Source organism: Diabrotica virgifera, chromosome 9 (assembly GCF_917563875.1).
Source record: "Diabrotica virgifera virgifera chromosome 9, PGI_DIABVI_V3a".
NCBI lineage: Eukaryota > Metazoa > Arthropoda > Insecta > Coleoptera > Chrysomelidae > Diabrotica > Diabrotica virgifera.
Genome location: NC_065451.1, coordinates 29,413,338 through 29,437,112, shown reverse-complemented (window position 1 = coordinate 29,437,112; position 23,775 = coordinate 29,413,338). Strand labels below are relative to the sequence as shown.

Sequence of the window (23,775 nt, the reverse complement as noted above, 5' to 3'; positions counted from 1 at the left end):
ATAATTCACATAACCAAACTAAACGGCAAGTAATTTTTGTTTAGAAAAGTTTAAAATTACGTTTACGCGTGCGTTTACCTAAAAGAAATTACATACGAAGGTAGGCAACCCCTTGGATATCATTGATGCAGCATACCAATTTTACACACAAGATTACAGCCTGTAATTCGAGTTTACCGTACGTAATCGGTTTACGTAAATGATACAGCATAGCCCCCATTGTTATTTATATTTTATTTGTTTAGTTATTGTATGTTAGCTGTACCTTTAATTGTGTCATATTCATTTCGCATATATAGGGTGAGGCAGATAAAGGGCCTATTAGAAAAAATATCTCGAGAACTAAATTAAAGAAAATTATGAAAATTGGAATATAGGGGTTTTAAGGTGTGAACTACACACACCGGCAAAATTAGCCGAACACGTTAAAAATGGGACATGTTTGATGTCTCGTATTTCATAAACCAGTGGTCCGATTTGAGTAATTCTTTTAGTATGTTGTAGCCTTATTATTTAAGAATATCGTTGTAATAATATTATTGCTAGACAGGTAAATACCATTTTATACCGGGTGTATCAAACATACTGTGTTTTTTTCTTAAAGTTTCGAACACCCTGTGGAATATTCTAGCATATGTAAAATATTAGAATTAATACTCGATTGTAGACTTAGGCTTGCTTAATAATTTCCTTTTCGATTCATTTACTTATGTGAGATAATAAAAAAGTTATGTGCGTTAACAACTATCCATGTTTTTCATCAATAAATCCTCAAAGTAGGGGAGGAAAGTATACTAAATTTGCAGTTACTCGAGCGTTATGGGGACCTATTGGATTGTGAAGAGTATGTACTAAAATCAGAAAAAGGTTAAGTTAAGTTTTCCATAAAGTGGGGGACTTTTCATTTTTTAATTTAATTTTCCATTTGAAATAATCGTTTTTTCCGATTATAGCGCTATCTATCCATAATTCGAAAAAATGTGTCGAATAAAAAGTTGCTTATTTTTACGTAAAGAATCCAAATCTGCAATAAAAATAGGGGGCTCTAATTTAAGATTTTGAATTAAATCCCCTACCCCACCTCCGTGGGGGCTCGTGACACCCCACGGAGAGGGGTGGGGGGTAAATTAAAAATTATAAATACGAACCCTGCGATATTTTTCGAAATGAACATCAGATCGTAAAACTGCAAAATACACATATTCAATATTTTTCAAAAATCTACCGAATGGCACCAAACACGACCCCCCACGGAGGTGGGGTGGAGGGTTACATTAAAATATTAAATAGGAGCCCCCAATTTTTATTGCAGATTTGGATCCTTGACGTAAAAATAAGCAACTTTTATTCGCAACATTTTTTCCTATTATGGATAAATAGCGCTATAATCGGAAAAAACGATTGGTGGAAATGGAAAATTAAATTGAAAAATGAACAGTCCCACATTTTATGGAAAACTTAACTTAACTTTTTTTGGTTGTAGCACCCACTCTTTACAATCCACTCCAGGTGACAAGAACGCTCGAGTAATTGCAAATTTAGCATACTTTTCTCCCCTACTATGAGGATTTATTGATAAAAAACATGGCTAGTTGTTAAAGCACGTAACTTTTTTATTTTCCAACATAAGCAAATGAATCAAAAAAGAAAATGTTAAGAAAGTATAATTCTACAATCGAGTTTTAATTTTAATATTTTATATATGCTGGAATATTCCACAGGGTGTTCCGAACTTTAAGAAAAAAACACAGTATGCTTGTTACACCCGGTATAAAATGACATTTACCTGTCTAGCAACAATATTATTACATAGATATTCTTAAATAATAAGGCTATAACATACTAGAAGAATCACTCAAATCGGACCACTGGTTTATAAAATACGAGACATCAAACATGTCCCATTTTTAACGTGTTCGGCTAATTTTGCCGGTGTGTGTATTTAATGAAAATATCGAGGAAAATATTTTGGTCTCTTTGCTACTTCCGGTTATACCGGAAGTTGATTGTAACTTGGTTTTTTTAAATGAACCACCCTATATATTTTTATGTTCTTGGATTCTCCTAGATTTCTTCTTTCTTAAAATATAAGGTTTTGTAATATTATACAGGATAAATTAAAAGATAATTACGGTTTTTTATTAATTTCGTAGCAAAATTCACACCCTGTAGAATTGTAGTAGTTTTACATCAAAATCCCTTTATATGTTCAAATGATTTTTAATATGGTCTACTATTGTTACCAATTATTAGCATAGCTAAATTTTGAATTTTAGTATACAGGGTGGGCCGAAACTCGGAATGTGTATTTTCTGAGTTTTCTTAAATGGAACACACTACATTTTAGTATTGTAATGAAATGGTATTTTATGGTACTTTTTAATTTCTTAAGCATTCCCTATACCCAACCGCTTTAATTTGTGCTTAATTGTTAATCGCACCAACAATCTTAACTACGTAGATATTTTGATAGCTCAACCATTATTAGCAATTTTAAGTATCAGTCTCGATTAGTATGTATTTATTTCCGAAAAATTATTTCTGATTGAATATTTTTACGGCCAACCTAATAAAATTTCAGGTATTTTGTGTTGCAATTAATGTTTGGCTTGAATCACCAATAACTCACAAATTGAAGCAGTTAGGTATAGGGATTGCTTAATAAAATAAAAAGTATCCTAAAATAACATTTCATTACAATACTAAAATACAGGGTGTTCCATTTAAGAAATCTCAGAAAATACTCATTCTGAGTTTCGACCAACCCTGTATACAAAAAAGGAAAAATTTAACTAAACCAATAATTGTTAACATAGTAGACTATATTAAAAATCATTTGAACGTAAACAGAGTTTATTATGTCAAACTACTACAATTCTACAGATTGTGAATTTTGCTACGAAATTAATAAAAAAACGTAATTATCTTTTAGCCTACCCTGTATAATATTACAAAAACTTATATTTTAAGAAAGAAGAAATCAAGCGGAATCCAAAAATGTAAAAATATACAGGATGTCCCATTTAAAATAACGAAGTTACAACCAACTTCCGGTATAACCGGAAGTAGCAAAGAGACCAAAATATTTTCATTAAATAGTTCACACCTCAAAACCCCTGTATTCCGATTTTCATAATTTCCTTACCTTGAGTTCTCGAGATATTTCTAATAGGCCCTTTATCTGCCTCACCCTGTATATGTACAATGTAGAGGTAGCAACACAAATTCACATTTTATATTTTCTACAACCCCTTGGAGTACCCCTGTCCAGATTTGGCCCTAATAAATTATGGTAACCCTACCCATAAAGTAACTTAGTGAAATGATGAAAATGAAAATGATGTTGCAAATTTCTTTATAATCTTATCAAATAATAAGAATATTATAATGTGAAATAATAAGAATATTAGAAGGTGTTGCAATTTTTTTGCCATCAGTATATCTACTAAGAATTGTATACTTTACTTAATATTAAGTCGTAAGCCAAAAAATCCTCTTTCTTTCAGGTTTGAAAATCCCTTTCAAAAACTTGACGGCTGCATCCAAGCAGAATATTAAAAGAATTAGACAATAGATATAAGTATAGACACTGATCGCTGAGGCAAGATGTGTTTGATCCAGAGTTAACGAAGGACATAACCAGTAAAAAGAAGAAAATATGGTGGGAATATGCTATCACCTTGTTTCATGTTAATATGGTTCTGAATTGAAAATGTATTCTTAACTTTGTACACTTGGTTACTATACTGTGAAGTATAAACACAATACTGAAACAGATAAAATCATGTCTGATCAAATAGAAGTAAAACAAGAATTTAGCGAAGTGTGTAAAAAGGAAGAAGATGATGATGAGGTGGGTGATGCACTACAGTATACCTTTAAAATCGAGTTCAAGGAGGAGCCTAAGAGGGAGAGTGCCAGTGATACATTTGATTCTGCAGACCTTAAGCAGTATCCTATAAAAACCGAACAAGAACAAGATGGTAAGTAAATAAAAAGCATAATAAAGCTTCAACCCAAACCATTTTTTAAGTGTGTCATTAATGCTGACGTCAAATTCACGATGTTAAGGGCACCCGAAGTCCCATTTAACGACCATGTTAACATTATGGCAACTATCTCTGCAACTAAAGTACTTAAAGACCTAATTATTTTCTATTTTGAAACTACAACATGTATTGTTTAGTTCCGCGTAGATTTTTGTAAAGTTAGAGTGAAAAAAACATTTATTTTAAATATTTTTAAAATAAAAAGACTAAGTTTTCACTCTAATGGCATATAAAACTACATAATGCTATTCGACATCCCACCAGAATGAAAACAATGGGAACCTTCTCTGGTTACACCTCCGGGGCTTCTACAATTTGCAAGCCATACGGATGCTGAGACTAAGGAAGATGAGGGAATTCTCAATTTACAATTCACGTCCCATCTGCTCAGCGCGGTAAACTTCCAACGAGAATGGTTCCCTTCGTACTTTAATCAGAGTAAATGTAAATAAAAAATGAATACAGTCGGATAAATGAAAGAATACCCATGAATGAACATATAAAACACGCTGTATTTTCCTGTCACCGTGACACAAAGAAAATTGTCCAGTGCAAGTACATGTAACAATAATTATTACATGTACTTACGCTGGACAATTTTCTTTGTGACACGGTGACAGGAAAATACAGCGTGTTTTATATGTTCGTTCATGGGTATTCTTTCATTTTTCTGACTGCAACCATTTTCAATTTCGTTGCAAAACGAAAACACAGCCGAACCATATTCTGGTCCAATCGGAGAGTGCAGCAAGCACCTCTACCGGTTTCAAAACTTATTAGTCTCTCATCAGGAGGCACATATGCTGCTCTCTCTGATCCAACCAAAACAAACCCCAGCGTGCAGTCCCGGATTGCAGCGAACGAAATGGCATAGATGCCCTAGCGGCAACTGCGAAAACCGTTTATTCGATGAAGACGCGCCACGCTTTTCTTTGACGAATGTGTTAAATTTTTTTAATTTTTTTTTTTATATTTTGCTTTTTAGTTGATTTTTTAATATTTATAATTTTAGTCACCCGGAACTAAAGAAAAGCGTTTCCTAAAAATTTTTTTTCATATTTTTTTATTTTTCATTATAAATCTATTTTATAAATTATTATCACGAATTATAAATCCATAAGTAAAAATTGCATTAATATGCAACTACCTGTGAACGCTACATAATTTTCTAAGTTCTATTTATAATAATTATGGTTACCTTCTTTTTTATAACTTAAGAGCCCGCGCAGACTGCAGATTTTTTAGTCGGCCGCTAGTCTAGTTTAGTCGGCTTCTTAATCAGTACAGAGAGGTATGCATCGGTGAATCGGTGTAATGTGCGCATCTGCATACCTCTCTGTACTGATCAAGAAGCCGACTAATAACCCGGTCTATATAGACATTTCAAATAACAAAAATTGCCGGAGAGCCAAATTTTGGTGGAGAGCTAGGGTATACCATAACAAATAAAGTTTAAAAAGTCCCCATCGATCCCACGTGTGCTTCAAAAGTTATTCGGGGTCAAAGGTCAAAATTTGAGATTTTTTGGATTTTTTTCGAAAACGGTAAGTTTTATCAAAAAAAACCTTAAACCAAAGTTGTAGATCTTAAAATTCTCTACAAAAATAGTCCTTACTATTTTTTTCCTAAGAGTTGCCATTCCTGAGATATCGCGATTCAAAGAGTCACATTATACATGATATGCACACGTTTCCACACCACCTGTGAGGTAGTGTACTCGGCGCGTTTTTTTTACCGTGGTTTCCCCTGTAGGCCTACTCCACTAACTGTTTTGACAATTTTAGGATAATTTAAGGAAACAATACTGGTCAAGTTCTAGATATTACCTTATTATTGATATTGATTATTGATATTGCTATTGATTATTAGGTTAACTATTGTTTTGATTTCTTTAGATATTTTAATCAGATTCATATTCTTGAAAGTCTACTTTAACAGTCAAGTTTTCTTCGATTTCATCTTCTTCCCCTTCCTCTTGCTGGATGTTCAAAAATTGTTCAAATGTGACTGAGTCATTGGTCTCTTCATTAAAATCACAGGAGTCTTCCTCTGTTGTACTAAACTGAACATTTGAGCAAGACTGACCTTGGCAGTTGGTACACACTAGAGAACACAGCAACCCGACTTTTTTACATCCACATTTGGCACTACAACCTTTTTTGCAATTGCAAAAAATAGTGTTAAGGAGTTTTTCTGGAGCAGGTGGGAGTAAGGTTTTAATCGGTTCCAGAGTATTATCTACTAATTTCCAACCCCAGTCTTCTGGATTCAGTTCATTGCCTAGCCATGTTTGAACTTGATAATATACTCGATACAAATGTTGAAAAGCAGATGCTGATGTTGGAGGAAGACATGATAGTTGTACTTGTTTCTTGTTTCGCGTATTTTTTACAAAAGTTAAGTATCGGTATTTATCAAGACAAATAATTTTTTTTGAGCTCCATAAACCGCAAGAAGAAAGCTGAAAGAAGGCTGAAATGTTAACTGACAAATTAACAGCTGCGAATATTGAAGTGAAACAAGCTAAAAATGAGGCAGATGTCCTTATAATTGAGACAGCAATTGAAAAATTTAAGGCAACAAACACAACAATTGTAGTTGGTGAAGGTGTTGATTTGTTGGTACTGATTACTGCAAGGACTCCACTAGATAAAGTTATTTATTTTCTGAAACCTGGAAGGGCTCAACAGCGAACAGAGGTATATTCTTCGAATACTTTATCGGCTTGTCCCAAATGCCAAAAGTACATTTTATTTTTACATGCGATAACCGGCTGCGACACTACGTCCGCAATGTACAGAAGGGGCAAAACGTCAGTACTTAAATTATTCGAAAAAAAAAAGATTTGACTGACTGCTGTAAAGTTTTTACAGAACTTGATTCTACACCGCAAACAATAATTACGGAAGGAATTCGCTTTCTTCTTGCGGTTTATGGAGCTCCAAAAAAAATTATTTGTCTTGATAAATACCGATATTTAACTTTTGTAAAAAATACGCGAAACATGAAACAAGTACAACTATCATGTCTTCCTCCAACATCAGCATCTGCTTTTCAACATTTGTATCGAGTATATTATCAAGTTCAAACATGGCTAGGCTATGAACTGAATCCAGAAGACTGGGGTTGGAAATTAATAGATAATACTCTGGAACCGATTAAAACCTTACTCGCACCTGCTCCAGAAAAACTCCTTAACACTATTTTTTGCAATTGCAAAAAAGGTTGTAGTGCCAAATGTGGATGTAAAAAAGTCGGGTTGCTGTGTTCTCTAGTGTGTACCAACTGCCAAGGTCAGTCTTGCTCAAATGTCCAGTTTAGTACAACAGAGGAAGACTCCTGTGATTTTAATGAAGAGACCAATGACTCAGTCACATTTGAACAATTTCTGAACATCCAGCAAGAGGAAGAGGAAGAAGATGAAATCGAAGAAGACTTGACTGTTGAAGTAGACTTTCAAGAATATGAATCTGATTAAAATATCTAAAGAAATCAAAACAATAGTTAACCTAATAATCAATAGCAATATCAATAATCAATATCAATAATAAGGTAATATCTAGAACTTGACCGGTATTGTTTCCTTAAATTATCCTAAAATTGTCAAAACAGTTAGTGGAGTAGGCCTACAGGGGAAACCACGGTAAAAAAAACGCGCCGAGTACACTACCTCACAGGTGGTGTGAAAAGGTGTGCAAATCATGTATAATGTGACTCTTTGAATCGCGATATCTCAGGAATGGCAACTCTTAGGGAAAAAATAGTAAGGACTATTTTTGTAGAGAATTTTAAGATCTACAACTTTGGTTTAAGGTTTTTTTTGATAAAACTTACCGTCTTCGAAAAAAATCCAAAAAATCTCAAATTTTGACCTTTGACCCCGAATAACTTTTGACGCACACATAGGATCGATGGGGACTTTTTAAACTTTATTTGTTAAGGTATACGCTAGCTCTCTACCAAAATTTGGCTCTCCGGCAATTTTTGTTATTTGCCAAGCATTTTGATGTCTAAGCTGACCGGATTATAAACTATCGGCCGACTAAAAAGTCTGCAGTCTGCGCAGTCTGTTTTAATGCGTTAGAGAGAATTCGGTAAACTATGACACACTGAAGGAAGGGTTTGGTTTGAACTGTATATCGATGGAATAGAATACAGATGCGGTGTGTTAAAACAAATTTTTCAATAGAACAATTTTTGATGTTTTTTGTTATATTAACAATTTAAAACAAATGCAGGTGCATTTTGAATGTTCTTCTTCTTCTTCTTCCTTTTGTATTGACTGTCTGTTTTTTCAATGTGCCTCTCGTAAGTTTTCATTTCATCGTTTTCGTGGTCTTGCCACTGATCGTCTTCCTATTGTAGAACCGTCTCTCGCTGTCCTGACTACCCTATTTGTTGTCATTCGGCTTATGTGCTCATTCCATTCTATTCTTCTGTTTCTTACCCAGTTATACTTGTTGTCCACCTTGCATCTTCGTTGTATATCTGTACTTCTAGCTTTGTCCCATAGAGTTTTACCATCGATTTTTCGAATGGTTTTCATCTTCGCTGTTTCAAGCAATCTTTTCGTCCTCTCTGTGTCGGGTCGTGTTTCTGCCGCGTATGTCATTATTGGTCTGATGACTGTTTTGAAAATTCTGCCTTTCATTTCTTTCCCAATATTTTTATTTCTTCATATTGTGTCATTCAAGCAACCTGCAGCTCTGTTTGCTCTATTCACTTGATCTTCTACTCCAGCCTTCCGTAGCTAGATAGTGTGATGCCTAAATATTTAAACTCCACCACTTGTTCTATTATCTAATCCTCCAGCTCCAATTTACATCTTATTGGATGTTCTGTTATAACCATGCATTTTGTTTTTTTGTGGAAATTAACATGTTAAATTTTCTGGCGGTTATGTTAAATTGGTGCAGCATATTTATGTTGTAAATCATCTTATTTTATATTAAACATCTTAGTTTATATTATATTTAATTTTTTCCATAAAAAAAAACTTTTCATTTCTAGGGACCACAAATCTTTCTTTTAGTTATTTCTTTTAAAGAGCTCTAAATTTTTGCCTTTAGGTAAGCTTAGTTCAACAGATATTGATATTTTCTTGACTTAACTTTTTATACAGTTATAATTACAATATGGATCCTTATATTAGAGATGTGAATCATGAACCTTTCGATACATTGAGGTTAAATTTAATAAATGATATAAATAATTTACATACTAATTCAAATAGTCAGAAATTCAGTATTTTTCACCAAAATATATGCAGCATAAACAAAAACTTGGATAAATTAAAGATATTTTTGCACCAACTTTCCTTTACTTATGATTGCATAGTTCTGAGTGAAACGTTTTCTATTCATGACTGTAATTTGTTTCATTTGGAAAATTATGATCTATTGTATAGCGAGGGCAATATAAACAAAAACGATGGAGTTGTAGTTTTTATTAAAAGTAAACTTAAATACACATATAAAATAATACCGATAGGGGTTTGTCGTGCGATACAAATAATAATAAGTATGAAAAATAATACACAAATTGCAATAACTTCAATATATAAGCCACCACCAGTAAACGAGGATGAATTTCTTGAACATCTTGAGATATACCTGAACCAAACAAATAAATTAAAAATTGCTGGTAATATCTTAATTGGAGATATTAATATTAATTTAAAAAGTAATAATGACACTGTTTCAAACTATCTAAATATAATGGAGGAATATGGTTTTTTATCCTTAATAAATAAATCTACTAGAGTTTGTGGTTCATCCAAAAGCTGCATAGATCACCTTTTTTATAATAGCAAGACCAAAAATGAAAAAAATATCATAGCAGCTGTATATGAAACATTTATTTCTGATCATAAAGCGATTTTTGCATTTATCCCGTTGTTTCCAAAATTAAAAATTCAGCATGACCGTACTATAACACATATAAACTACAACAACTTAAGACAAGACTTACAGAAACATGACTGGACACAATACAAACACCTCGATGATGATGACGTGGACCAAAAAGCAACGTTAATAACAAAAGTACTAAACATAGTATACAACAAACTATACATTGAAAAAAACACACATAGTACACAAATACAGCGTAAAAACATTAAAAGAAAACAATGGATAACTAAGGGCATAATAAACTCTATTGAAAAAAGAAATAAACTGTACAAAGAATTTAACAAAGATCGTACAGATAATGCAAAAAACTGGAGTATCTAAACTACCGCGCAATTGTTGACAAAACTATTAAGGCAGCAAAACTAAATTTTTATGAAAAACAAATAACAGAAAACAAAAATAGTTCCAAGCACCTGTGGACACTAACTAAAGGTTGTGGTAATAAGCAAAATAAAGAATTAATAGAGGAAATAATTTCGGACGATGGGACCGCAGTTAAGGATCCATTACATATAGCAAAAGAATTCAATAACTTTTTTTGTAGTGTTGGAGAAAAACTGGCAGAAAAGATAGATGCCCTACATTTAATAAAAATCAGTTCCGAATTAACAACGCATCATTCTTCTTAACACCCGTAACAGAACCAGAAATAATAAATTTAATAAAAACATTAAAAAATAAAAAAGCACCAGGTATAGATAAGATTAAATCCGAAGTAATTAAAAAAACTTCTGAAATAATTGCACCTTATTTAGTAGATTTAATAAATTCTATTTTTAAAACAGGACAATGCCCAGTTGAATTTAAAAAGGCCATTATTACTCCATTGCACAAAAAGGGAGACAAGAAATGTTTATCAAATTATAGACCAATCTCACTGCTTTCAACAATTTCAAAAATCTTTGAAAAAAGTGTAAAAACACGATTATCCGCTTATTTAAATAAATGTAATATTTTGTCAAAATCTCAGTTTGGCTTTCGAGAGAATTTTTCTACGAATGATGCTATAATTACTTTGGTAAACCAAATTTACGATTCAATAGACTCAGCCAAACCATCTATATGTATATTTCTGGATCTTGCCAAGGCCTTCGACACTGTATCTCACGGTCAGCTGTTGGGGACCTTGGAGGATATAGGAATTCGCGGAGTACCTTTAAACCTGTTTAAAAGTTACTTAAACGACAGAGAACAAGCTGTGCGAATAGGAAATTCGGTGAGTAACAATAATAAAATTAATTTTGGAGTGCCTCAGGGTACCGTTCTAGGGCCAATCTTGTTGAAGTTATACTTCTTTACCGGCGATAGAGGGTAAATTTTTATATGGGAAAACCTAGCGACCGGGCGCATGCGCATTATAACTTTGTTCTGATTGGATGTTCAAATGATATGTCAAAAATTATTCAATATGGCGGCTGTGGCACAGCTGTAGTTAGATTATTTATGGTTGTTGCGTTTTAAAATTTGTGTGAAAAGAAACAACAAACAAAAATTAGTTAATAGTTATACTGCCTTTTTAAATAGTTTTCATATACCTATATTTTTGGACTTTTGGACTATTTTGGACAAGGAAAACTCATTCTAATTTGGTAAGTAGGTAGTTTTTATTATAATCATATTGTAATTATACATTTGGATTAGGTTGAAATACATACATTTATTTTCTCAAGAATGCAGATTTTAGAGAGAAATCCCAAATTAGGTTCGATTTTTATTTTTAAATTATGATTTTTTGGCGTAGATTTATTTATCTAGTGGGTATGTAATGCTTTGATTTGCATACTTAATTTGATTACCAACAAAAGTTCTACCAATCTTCATCTAATATATTGTTTTCTTACTGTTTTGTTATTTTTTTATATTTTCTTCCACAAAATTTAAACTACATAATTTTCAAAACAATTGTCAAACAGTAAAACGTTCAGTTACCGTATTTTTCCACATGATAAATAATGTGCGATTGGACGAGTGAGTCTACGCTTCGATTACGAGTCAAAGCGGCACGAAATTCAAGGGTTCAATTCCCGATGCAGGTTTTATTTTTTTATTTTTTTTTATGCATATTATGATTGTAAGTATATTTGTTATATAATTTTTTTTTCAGCAAATGCGTATTTAAAATTTTTGCCAACAATTATTATCGTTCAGAAATCATTTTTTCTTTGTGGCATTTTTCAATGTGTTTGTGTGCGTTTTATTCTTTTATTTTTTTAAATTTTTGGTATTGTCTTAAAAATCACATAATATGTAGTAGAAGTATAACTTCTTACGTGCGTACAAAGTACACACACATTCTTGTTCTCTATATATATTAATAATTTATTTCACTTAAAAACTAAAGGAAACATCATTGGATTTGCTGATGATACAGCAAAAAATAATAAAATTAAAAAATCATATTAAATACTTGGGCATAATTATTGATTCTCACCTTAAATGGGATATGCATATAAATAACGTAACGAATAATTTAAGGCCATTATTGTATAAATTAAAGTATATGAAAACTATTTTAAAAACAACTCACCTTAAAATTGTATACCAGGCACTCGTTGAATCCAGAGTCAATTATGCAATCACCTCATGAGGTTCTGCCTTGAAAACTCATCTAAAAAAATTAGAAATAATACAAAAAAAAATCCTAAAAATAATTTATAATAAAAACAACACTTACCCATCAGACTCCCTATTTAAAGAAACAACACTTTTGGATATCAGGCAAACATATTTTCTTAATGTCGTTTTACATATTTATAAGAATAACTCCATAATTCATTCAACTCAACATAACTATAATACAAGATATAAACTTGACGATAACATACAAATTGCTTTAAAAAATAAGACCATAGGACAAAGATCATTAAGTTTTCTAAGTATCCTAATTTTCAATTTTTTGCCAGTTACATATAAAATGTATTTAACGACCATTAACTCAAAAGGTCTTTTTAAGTCGTTTATTAAATCATTCATTTTAAACACTGAGAGGTCTGGTATTCATTCTCTAATTGAAAGAGATGCAAATTAAAGTAATTTCAACCTAATATTTTATAGTAGTTATAACTGTTTTAAATTTTACTTGTTTTTTTTTTAATTTAGGCAATTCCTTCGTTTTTCTTTTTTTTTTAATTAATAGAGTTTGGTAAAAAAAATAATAATATACATATTGTAGAAACCATTACAATATAATCTGTTGAACAAAAAATACCCCATGCGCATCCTACGGGACATAAATGGGATTTTTTGTTTATTTTGAAAAAGCATTAATGTGACATGTATGAATTGTAAAAAATATATAAATATTAGGACAATGTTGCTAATAAAATTTTCCATAAGTTATATTTATTTAAAATAATTAATAATTTCATATTCTTTTTTACTTTGTAAATGCTATATAACTTTTGGTTGTAATATAACACAGACATTTATTTTTGATTATTGTAATATTATAATTAATTTAAAGATAAACTTCTTTAATTATGTTATCCAACCTATTCATGCATATGTAAAAAAATGTAAATGTAAAATAAAATAAACTGCTTATTATCTTCACTTTGAGAAATTATTTTAAGTTGTTTTTCTCCCATTTGGTATCTTTTTTTAGTTCTTACTTTTTTTTATTATTGCATCCATGATTAGGTTGAACAATAAAGGACTCAAGGAATCCTCCTGTTTTATCGCATTGCCAGCTTCAATTGGGTCAGTTAATTCATCTTCTACTTTTATAGACCAGGGCGCATCTGTAAAAATATTAGTACACTTGGATGTTGAGAGGTGACTCATATTTATTTGCAGAAATTGCTTGAAAATAACTCATATAATAATATTTGACTTATCCTCCCACTCAAAAAGATCCGGAACATTGTTTAAATAATCAAAATGTCAAAAAAGGAAAAATTCGATTTTTTTCTTCATTCTTTGATTATAACTTTGTAAGTATTCATTTCTGAGAAAAGTTGTACTGACATAAAAGTTGTGCAATTAAATTTCCTACAATATAGAATTCGTTAAAAATTTTAAAAATTGTCACCCTTGTTGCAAAATAACAATAATTGCGAAAAAACGATAAAAAAACAAGTATTCGCATTTTACGTTTTTCAACCATTTATGCTATTTAGGACCTTCATATTTTACCAAGAAAAACTTTATGATATAAGAACACTGAATTTCATTAAGATCGGTTGAATAGATTTTGCAAAATAAATTTTGCAATCCAGCTTTCGCAAAAAAAATTAATTTTTTCAAAATATTGCAGGACTGAATATAAAGCAGACAGCAAGTTTAATTTTTTTTACATATAGAAGAATACCGTACCTGTCATTTGCAATTTGCAAAATTAAAATCGGTTAACAAGTACAGCGTCAGGAATTTTTTTGAAATACACATTTTTTTTGGTGCTGCGCGCATGACAGCGGATAGTTTGCTCTGATTGGGCATTCCAATGACCTTTAATGATTGACAAATTTTAATTTTTAGTACATTTCGATATAAATAAATAAATAAATTTGTTTATTGCAAAATAAAAACACGTGCTCTGTCCTTTGAAATAACACTTTTGTCCTTTTGAAATAACACTTTTGTCCTTTGAAATAACACTTTTTTTGGCAAAAACTTTCTTTGTTCATATATTTTAAGTTAGAAAATAAAAGTTTATTATTTTTAAACATATGCAACTGTTTACACAATATTTCACAAACAATAATCAAATTATGTAGTTTGATTTTTGTGGAATTAAAATATTAAAATATGTACAACAAAATATAGTGTAAGAAAATAATATATTAGATAAAGATTGGAAGAAATTTTGGTGGAAATTAACTTGTGTAAATCGAACATCGCTGTCCTGCGCGTAGCACCAAAAATTAATGTTTATTTAAAAAAAATCCTGACGCCGTGGTAGTTAATGGATTTTAATTTTAAAAATTGCAAATGAAAGGTACGGTATTATTCTATACGTAAAAAAACTTGAACTTGCTATCTGCTTTATTTTCAGTTCTGCAACATTTTTAAAAAATGAATTTTTTTTGCGAAAGCTGGATTGCAAAATTTATTTTAAATAATCTATTGCACCGATATTAATGAAATTTACAGTATTGTTTTACTATATTATATAGTTTTTCTGGATAAAATATGAAGGTCCTAAGTGTAGCATAAATGGTTGAAAAACGTAAAATGCAAATACTTGTTTTTTTATGTTTTTTTTTTTCGCAATTATTGCTATTTTACAACAAGGGTGACAATTTTTAAAATTTGTAACCAATGCTATATTGTAGGAAATTTAATTTACGCAACTTTTATATCACTACAACTTTTTTCCAAAGTGAATACTTTGAAAGTTATAATCAAAAAACGAAAAAAATAATCGAATTTTTCCTTCATTTTTTGACATTTTGATTATTTAAACAATGTTCCGGACATTTTTGAGTGGGAGGATAACCCAATTATTATTAGAGGAGTTAACTCTAACTAAGAAATTTCTGCAAAAAAAATATGAGTCACCTCTCAACGTCCATCTCAAAACAGATGCGCCCTAGACTATTACTTTTATTGTGTTGTTGTGGTAGATGTTTTCGATTGTTGTAATTATTCCTAGAGATACCTCTCTTGAGTATAACAAATGGATAACGTCCTTTAATTTGATCCTGTCAAATGCTTTCTTTAGGTCCACGAAACATAAATATGCCGGAAGGTTGTATTCTAACAATTTATCTTTAACTTGCCTCATTATAAATATAGCGTCAGTGCATGATCTTGCCGACCTAAAACCTTGTTGTTCTTCTGCTAATGTTATAATTTCATTCAGTTTGTTTGTTATCACTTTGGTTGTTAATTTTAATTTTGAATGTTAATTATAGAAGTATTACCTATAAGTATACACATAACATTTCTTTGCACTGCTTTACTGTGCATACCACATCTGGCTGCTTATACAAATACTTTATTGATTGAAAAACATTAATCTGTATATAGTCTGGGCTGATTATCGGAGAATAGGCCATTTTTGGGAAAAGTTATTTACCAGCAATTTTATTGCTGGAATCGAATCTTATGATTGTATATATTAATATATGCAAAGTCCGCAGATAGTGTGCTACTTTTTTTATAAACAAAATGGCGCCCGAAAATCGTGTTTTTTTCAATTTTTGCTCTATAACTCCAAAGATTTTAACTTTAGACCAAAAACACCCAAATAAAAATTCACCGCAATTAAATTCTGCATAAAGTCGTGTTTTTTCTGATTTACTTCGACGAAAACTTTCCCCGGAAAAAGCGGGTTTTTCCAACAAAATCTTTAATTTTCAACTAAACTTTTAGATAAGTAGTTGTTAATCAATAATTAAATAACTTGGTAACGTAAAAGCCCTTTCCGTATATATTATAATTCCAGAAGCCGATGGAAATTGAATGAACAGTTTAGCAACAATTGAAATGTTATTTAAAAATTTACGGTCGCTATAATAACGACAATAATTATGATGCCTAAGAATAGCTATGATTTTTTTATAAAAAGACACTATACCTATCTAATGTACTTTACAGAATTGAAATTGGACTATTTAAGCGGCCTCAGGAATATTTAAAAATTATAAACAATTTTTTGGCTTATAAACAAATAGAATATCTCGGGAAATATTACACTAAATTAAATTGTGAAAACGGTAGTCGAAAGACAGCGGTAGGACGCTTCTTTTAAAAGAAAAAACGTTTAATTATGACTAGTGCTTCCTGAGATACAACCGGTCAAAGTTGACCGGAATTTACGGCAAAGATATAAACAATAGGATCATAATTTTCAAACCATCACCTTTTTATTTTTGTCCTCTTTCTCCACACCAATTTTCATATCTTTAAAATCCTCATAACATATATTATTATAATAAAAACTATCGATAATACGTGTGAAAATTGCCAAAAATAGCAAAATTCCAATCAAAAATTAGGTTGGAGAAAATGTAACCCTCAAAGTTCAAAATCGGTACACGTTAAAAAATGCATTTTCTCGGCTTCCCAGGGAGCAATTTCCTTCATTCTTTTTTTGTTCCCAAGTAACTCGAGTAGAGCCATCGAACTAACGCATTATTAAATGTCAAACTTGCTTTTGTTTTGTTATAATAAATTTATTTATTTATTATAACAAAATATTTTAATTTGTTTAAATAAAAATTGTTTAAATAATTATACAGCTTTCAAATGAGAATATTTATGTTTTTAACTTTAAAAGGTACACTTGTAGTAAGTTTATCTAAAAAAAGCCTACAACTGGAAAAAATATGTAATTTTCTGTTCTTCTAAATAAATTAATCTATTATAACAAAACAAAAGCAAGTTTGACATTTAATAATGCGTTAGTTCGATGGCTCTACTCGAGTTATTAGGGAACAAAAAATGAATGAAGGAAATTGCTCCATGGGAAGCCGAGAAAATGCATTTTTTAACGTATACCGATTTTGAACTTTGAGGGTTACATTTTCTCCAACCTAATTTTTGATTGGAATTTTGCTATTTTTGGCAATTTTCACACGTATTATCGATAGTTTTTATTATAATAATATATGTTATGAGGATTTTAAAGATATGAAAATTGGTGTGGAGAAAGAGGACAAAAATAAAAAGGTGATGGTTTGAAAATTATGATCCTATTGTTTATATCTTTGCCGTAAATTCCGGTCAACTTTGACCGGTTGTATCTCAGGAAGCACTAGTCATAATTAAACGTTTTTTCTTTTAAAAGAAGCGTGCTGCCGCTGTCTTTCGAATACTGTTTTCACAATTTAATTTAGTGTAATATTTCCCGAGATATTCTATTTGTTTATAAGCCAAAAAATTGTTTATAATTTTTAAATATTCCTGAGGCCGCTTAAATAGTCCAATTTCAATTCTGTAAAGTACATTAGATAGGTATAGTGTCTTTTTATAAAAAAATCATAGCTATTCTTAGGCATCATAATTATTGTCGTTATTATAGCGACCGTAAATTTTTAAATAACATTTCAATTGTTGCTAAACTGTTCATTCAATTTCCATAGACTTCTGGAATTATAATATATATGGAAAGGTCTTATACATTACCAAGTTATTTAATTATCGATTAACAAATGCTTATCTAAAAGTTTAGTTGAAAATTAAAGATTTTGTTGGAAAAACCCGCTTTTTCCGGGGAAAGTTTTCGTCGAAGTAAATCAGAAAAAACACGTTTCTATGCAGAATTTAATTGCGGTGAATTTTTATTTGAGTGTTTTTGTCTAAAGTTAAAATCTTTGGAGTTATAGAGCAAAAATTGAAAAAAACACGATTTTCGGGCGCCATTTTGTTTATAAAAAAAGTAGCACACTATCTGCGGACTTTGCATATCTATATTATTAATACATACAATAATAAGATTCGATTCCAGCAATAAAATTGCTAGTAAATAACTTTTCCTTGTATTTTGCTAATTAGCCCAGAGTAATAGTACAATATTCACAGTTTAACAAAACTCACAAAACATAAAATATATAAAACAACATTTTGTACAAGTGAAATATGAAGCTACTACAGTTTGTCCTTAAGATTTATAGAATAATAGGATTTTTTTAACAGTAAATCTTTAACATTTTTTTTAATTATATGGAAAGTGGCATAATATATCGTTTACTGTTTTTGGCAAATGGTTGTATAAAGTCAGTCCCATATATCTGAAAAAATTTTGAAATCTCGATGCTCAGTGTTTAGGAAATCGTAAAGATTCAGACTTTTTGTATTATAATAGCGATTGTCTGAATTTACTGAATATGTGTTGATTTCCTCTTTTACATAAAGTAAACATTTATAAATGTATAGGCAGTAGAACGTTAAAATTTGATGTTTAATAAAAATTGGTTTATATGATTGTTGATAATCCAAACTAAAAATTTTACGTATAATTTTTTTGGGTACTTAATGAACAGGTTGTTATATTATCTACTGAGTTCCCCTACAAAATTACATTATACCACATGTTCGATTAAGAAGTTCGCCGTAGCTAACTCGGCTGGTTCAATGTTCGGTTTTCACCTTCGGAATCCAGGGGCCTGGGCCCTGATTCTAAATCAAATTTCGACACTAAACAAGTCGCTTTCAATATGGCGATGGCGACTGTCGAAATTATTTGACACGGAGATGAATGAATGGCCAAAAGCGAGGTTAGGTTTAGTTTAGATGTGTTTTGTTTATTTCTTGCAAGGAAAACTAAATCAAAAGGTATTATAATATAGCTGGGTTTAATTGAAATTTGCTTGTTTTGAGGAATTAGATAGAATAGTATTAAATTAGAAATATAATAATTGAGAATGTCCACAACATGAATCATCAACTCAATGAAAGATGTGAGGTAATAATCTGGGAAAATTAGTAAAAAACAAGGAAAATTAATTACCAGCTATTTTATTGCTGGACATGCTGAAATAAAATCTTCAAGATTTCCTATATTAGTAATATAGCTGTGCAAAGTCCACAGAAAGTGTGCTATTTTGTTTATAAACAAATTAGCGCTCCGAAATCTTTTTTTTTATTATTGCTCTAAAACTCCGAAAATTTTAACTTTAAACCAAAACACTCACATAAAAATTGACAGTAATTTAATTCTGCACATTAATAATTTATTCCAATTTCCTTCGACGGAAATTTTCTTCGGAAAATTCGGGTTTTCCAAACAAAATCTTTAATTTTCAACTAAAATTTGAGGGAAGTAATTATTTATCAATAATTAAATAATTTGGTGACAGTGACATAAATCTTTTTTGTTATGAGTGTCTTGAAGATATGAAAATTTGTATGTACAAAGAAGACCGGAATTAAAAGGTATCTAATGGTTCAAAGATTAAAATCCTGTTGTTTATAACTCTGTCGCAAATGCCGGTCAAATTTGACCGGTTATACCTGGAATCACTCCTCGCAATTCAATTTGTTTTTCTTCGAAAAGGACACAGAAGCCGTGCTCTTTTCAACAGCGTTAACTTAATTTAATTTAATCTAATATTTTCTGAGGGGTTCTATTTGTTTATAAGCCAAAAAATTGTTTCTTTATAACATTCCCGAGACCGCTCAAATGGTCCAATTTCAATCCTGTAAGGTACGTTGAATAGGTATAGTGCTTTTTTATATGAAAATCATAGTTATTCTGGTGTATCATAATCTTTCTGGTTATTATTTCGACCGAAATTTTTTAATTAACATTTTAATTATTGCTAAACTATTGGTTAGATTGTCGCCGGTCTCCTGATATACAGAGAGGGGCTAAATTATGGAATAAATTCATTTTCTCTAAAATGGACGATTTTAGAGAAAAATCCCGAAACAGGTCGATTTTTATTTTTAAATTAAATTTCTTGGCATATATTTCAAACTAGTGACGTCATCCATCCGAGCGTGATGACGTAATTATTTTTTTAAATAGGAATATGGGTTCGTGTTGTAGCTCATTTACAAAGGCGTTCAATTCTCTATTCAGTATTATAAACATTAGTTTCATTATTTATACAGGGAGGCCAAGAAAAATTTTGAATTAAATTAATTGACGCAAGAAGAAGAATGCATGTAATTTATTTAACTCAAAATACATTGTATTGCTGTCAGAAAATAGAAAAAAATGTTTATTTTGCAAATAAACATTGCTTTTAGCTTAAATTAAAAGTTCAAACTGCCAATAGGTAGGAGGGAGTCTGTTTGTGATTTAATTTAAGCGAAAAGAAATGTTTATTTGTGAAATAAACCTTTTTTTCTATTTTCTGACAGCAGTACAATGTATTTTGAGTTAAATAAATTACATACATTCTTCTTTTTGCGCCAATTAATTTAATTCAAAATTTTTTTTTGGCAACCATGTATAAATACCTAATGATATTAATGTTTATATTACTGAATAGAGAATTAAACGCCCTTTCAAATGACCTACCACACGACCCCTATTCCCATTAACAAAATTATCGATTACGTCATCACGCTCAGATGGATGACGTCACTAGTATGAAATATATGCCAAAAAATTGTAATTTAAAAATAAAAATCGACCTCTTTCGGGATTTTGCTCCAAAATCGTCCGTTTTAAAGAAATGAATTTATTCCATAATTTAGCCCCTCTGTATAATCTACTATAATAAATCTTTCATGTCTTCAATTATTTAATTATTGATAAATAATTAGGTACTTCCCTAAAATTTTAATTGAAAATGGCAGATTTTTTGGGAAAACTCGGATTTTCTGAGTAAAATTTTTGTTGAAGGAAATCGGAAAAAAAATAACTTTGTGCAGAACTAAATTACGGTGAATTTTTATTTGAGTGTTTTTGGCTCAAAGGAAAAATTTTAGGAGTTACAGACCACTAATTGAAAAAAAAAAGAAGATTTAGGAGTGCTAATTTGTTTATAAATAAAATAACACACTTTCTGCGGACTTGTCATACCCCATATTACTAATATATGCAATCTTAAGATTCGATTTTAGCAATAAAATAGCTGGTAAATAATTTTTCCCAAAAATGGTATTTTTTCGATAATTTTCCCAGACTATCAACAAAATCCAAGAAACCGAAGCGCCAACCCAAATTCTGAGCAGTCTCAACATAATAAGGTTAATATCCCCAAGAATCGCGCGGTGTCGAAATGAAATTGCGACTGTCGAAATGAATTAGAATCAGGCCCCTGATTCTAAATCAAATTTCGACACTAAACAAGTCGCTTTCAATATGGCGACGGTTGAAATGCGATTGTGCGAGCCTTGTGGATTTTAGTTGAACTAACGAAGTGACGTCATGAAATAGCGACTATCGAAATTAATAGCGACTTTAAAAAGGGTGTTGATATTATAATTTCGACTGTCGAAATTATTTGACACGGAGATGAATGAATGGCCAAAAGCGAGGTTAGGTTTAGTTTAGATGTGTTTTGTTTATTTCTTGCAAGGAAAACTAAAGCAAAAGGTATTATAATATAGCTGGGTTTAATTGAAATTTGCTTGTTTTGAGGAATTAGATAGAATAGTATTAAATTAGAAATATAATAATTGAGAATGTCCACAACATGAATCATCAACTCAATGAAAGATGTAAGGTAATAATCTGGGAAAATTAGTAAAAAACAAGAAAAATTAATTACCAGCTATTTTATTGCTGGACATGCTGAAATCAAATCTTAAGATTTCCTATATTAGTAATATAGCTGTGCAAAGTCCACAGAAAGTGTGCTATTTTGTTTATAAACAAATTAGCGCGCTCCGAAATCTTTTTTTATTATTGCTCTATAACTCCGAAAATTTTAACTTTAAACCAAAACACTCACATAAAAATTGACAGTAATTCTGCACATTGATAATTTATTCCAATTTCCTTCGACGGAAATTTTACTCGGAAAATTCGGGTTTTCCAAACAAAATCTTTAATTTTCAACTAAAATTTGAGGGAAGTAATTATTTATCAATAATTAAATAATTTGGTGACAGTGACATAAATCTTTTTTGTTATAAGTGTCTTGAAGATATGAAAATTTGTATGTACAAAGAGGACCGGAATTAAAAGGTATCTAATGGTTCAAAGATTAAAATCCTGTTGTTTATAACTCTGTCGCAAATGCCGGTCAAATTTGACCGGTTATACCTGGAATCACTCCTCGCAATTCAATTTGTTTTTCTTCGTAAAGGACACAGAAGCCGTGCCCTTTTCAACAGCGTTAACTTAATTTAATTAAATCTAATATTTTCTGAGGGGTTCTATTTGTTTATAAGCCAAAAAATTGTTTCTTTATAACATTCCTGAGACCGCTCAAATGGTCCAATTTCAATCCTGTAAGGAACGTTGAATAGGTATAGTGCTTTTTTATACGAAAATCATAGTTATTCTGGTGTATCATAATCTTTCTGGTTATTATTTCGACCGAAATTTTTTAATTAACATTTTAATTATTGCTAAACTATTGGTTAGATTGTCGCCGGTCTCCTGATATACAGAGAGGGGCTAAATTATGGAATAAATTCATTTTCTCTAAAATGGACGATTTTAGAGAAAAATCCCGAAACAGGTCGATTTTTATTTTTAAATTAAATTTCTTGGCATATATTTCAAACTAGTGACGTCATCCATCCGAGCGGGATGACGTAATCGATTATTTTTTTTAAATAGGAATAGGGGTTCGTGTTGTAGCTCATTTACAAAGGCGTTCAATTATCTATTCAGTATTATAAACATTAATATCATTATTTATACAGGGAGGCCAAAAAAATTTTTGAATTAAATTAATTGACGCAAGAAGAAGAATGCATGTAATTTATTTAACTCAAAATACATTCTATTGCTGTCAGAAAATAGAAAAAAATGTTTATTTTGCAAATAAACATTGCTTTTAGCTTAAATTAAATGTTCAAACTGCCAATAGGTAGGTGGGAGGCTGTTTGTGATTTAATTTAAGCGAAAAGAAATGCTTATTTGTGAAATAAACCTTTCTATTTTCTGACAGCAGTACAATGTATTTTGAGTTAAATAAATTACATACATTCTTTTTGCGCCAATTAATTTAATTCAAAAATTTTTTTTGGCAACCCTGTATAAATACCTAATGATAATAATGTTTATATTACTGAATAGAGAATTAAACGCCCTTTCAAATGACCTACCACACGACCCCTATTCCCATTAACAAAATTATCGATTACGTCATCACGCTCAGATGGATGACGTCACTAGTAAGAAATATATGCCAAAAAATTGTAATTTAAAAATAAAAATCGACCTCTTTCGGGATTTTGCTCCAAAATCGTCCGTTTTAAAGAAATGAATTTATTCCATAATTTAGCCCCTGTATAATCTA

The 23,775-nt window shown here is 30.6% G+C and overlaps 2 protein-coding genes across 10 annotated transcripts in view; both read left to right on the top strand.

The window, feature by feature from the left end:
* Positions 1 to 23,775, top strand: part of LOC126892616 (gastrula zinc finger protein XlCGF8.2DB-like) — a 379,454-nt gene that overhangs the window by 6,667 nt on the left and 349,012 nt on the right. The window lies entirely within an intron of this gene.
* The window catches only part of LOC114326563 (zinc finger protein 260-like), a 346,266-nt gene that overhangs the window by 139,069 nt on the left and 183,422 nt on the right, over positions 1 to 23,775 (top strand). For 3 of the 9 annotated variants that reach the window (XM_050662203.1, XM_050662208.1, XM_050662207.1), the window contains one exon: positions 3,507 to 3,983. The exons of the other annotated variants lie outside the window; for them this stretch is intronic. In XM_050662203.1, the coding sequence (XP_050518160.1) occupies positions 3,785 to 3,983 (199 nt within the window). In that variant the 5' untranslated portion in view covers positions 3,507 to 3,784. The remainder of the gene's footprint in view (positions 1 to 3,506; positions 3,984 to 23,775) is intronic. 9 annotated transcript variants of the gene reach the window in all.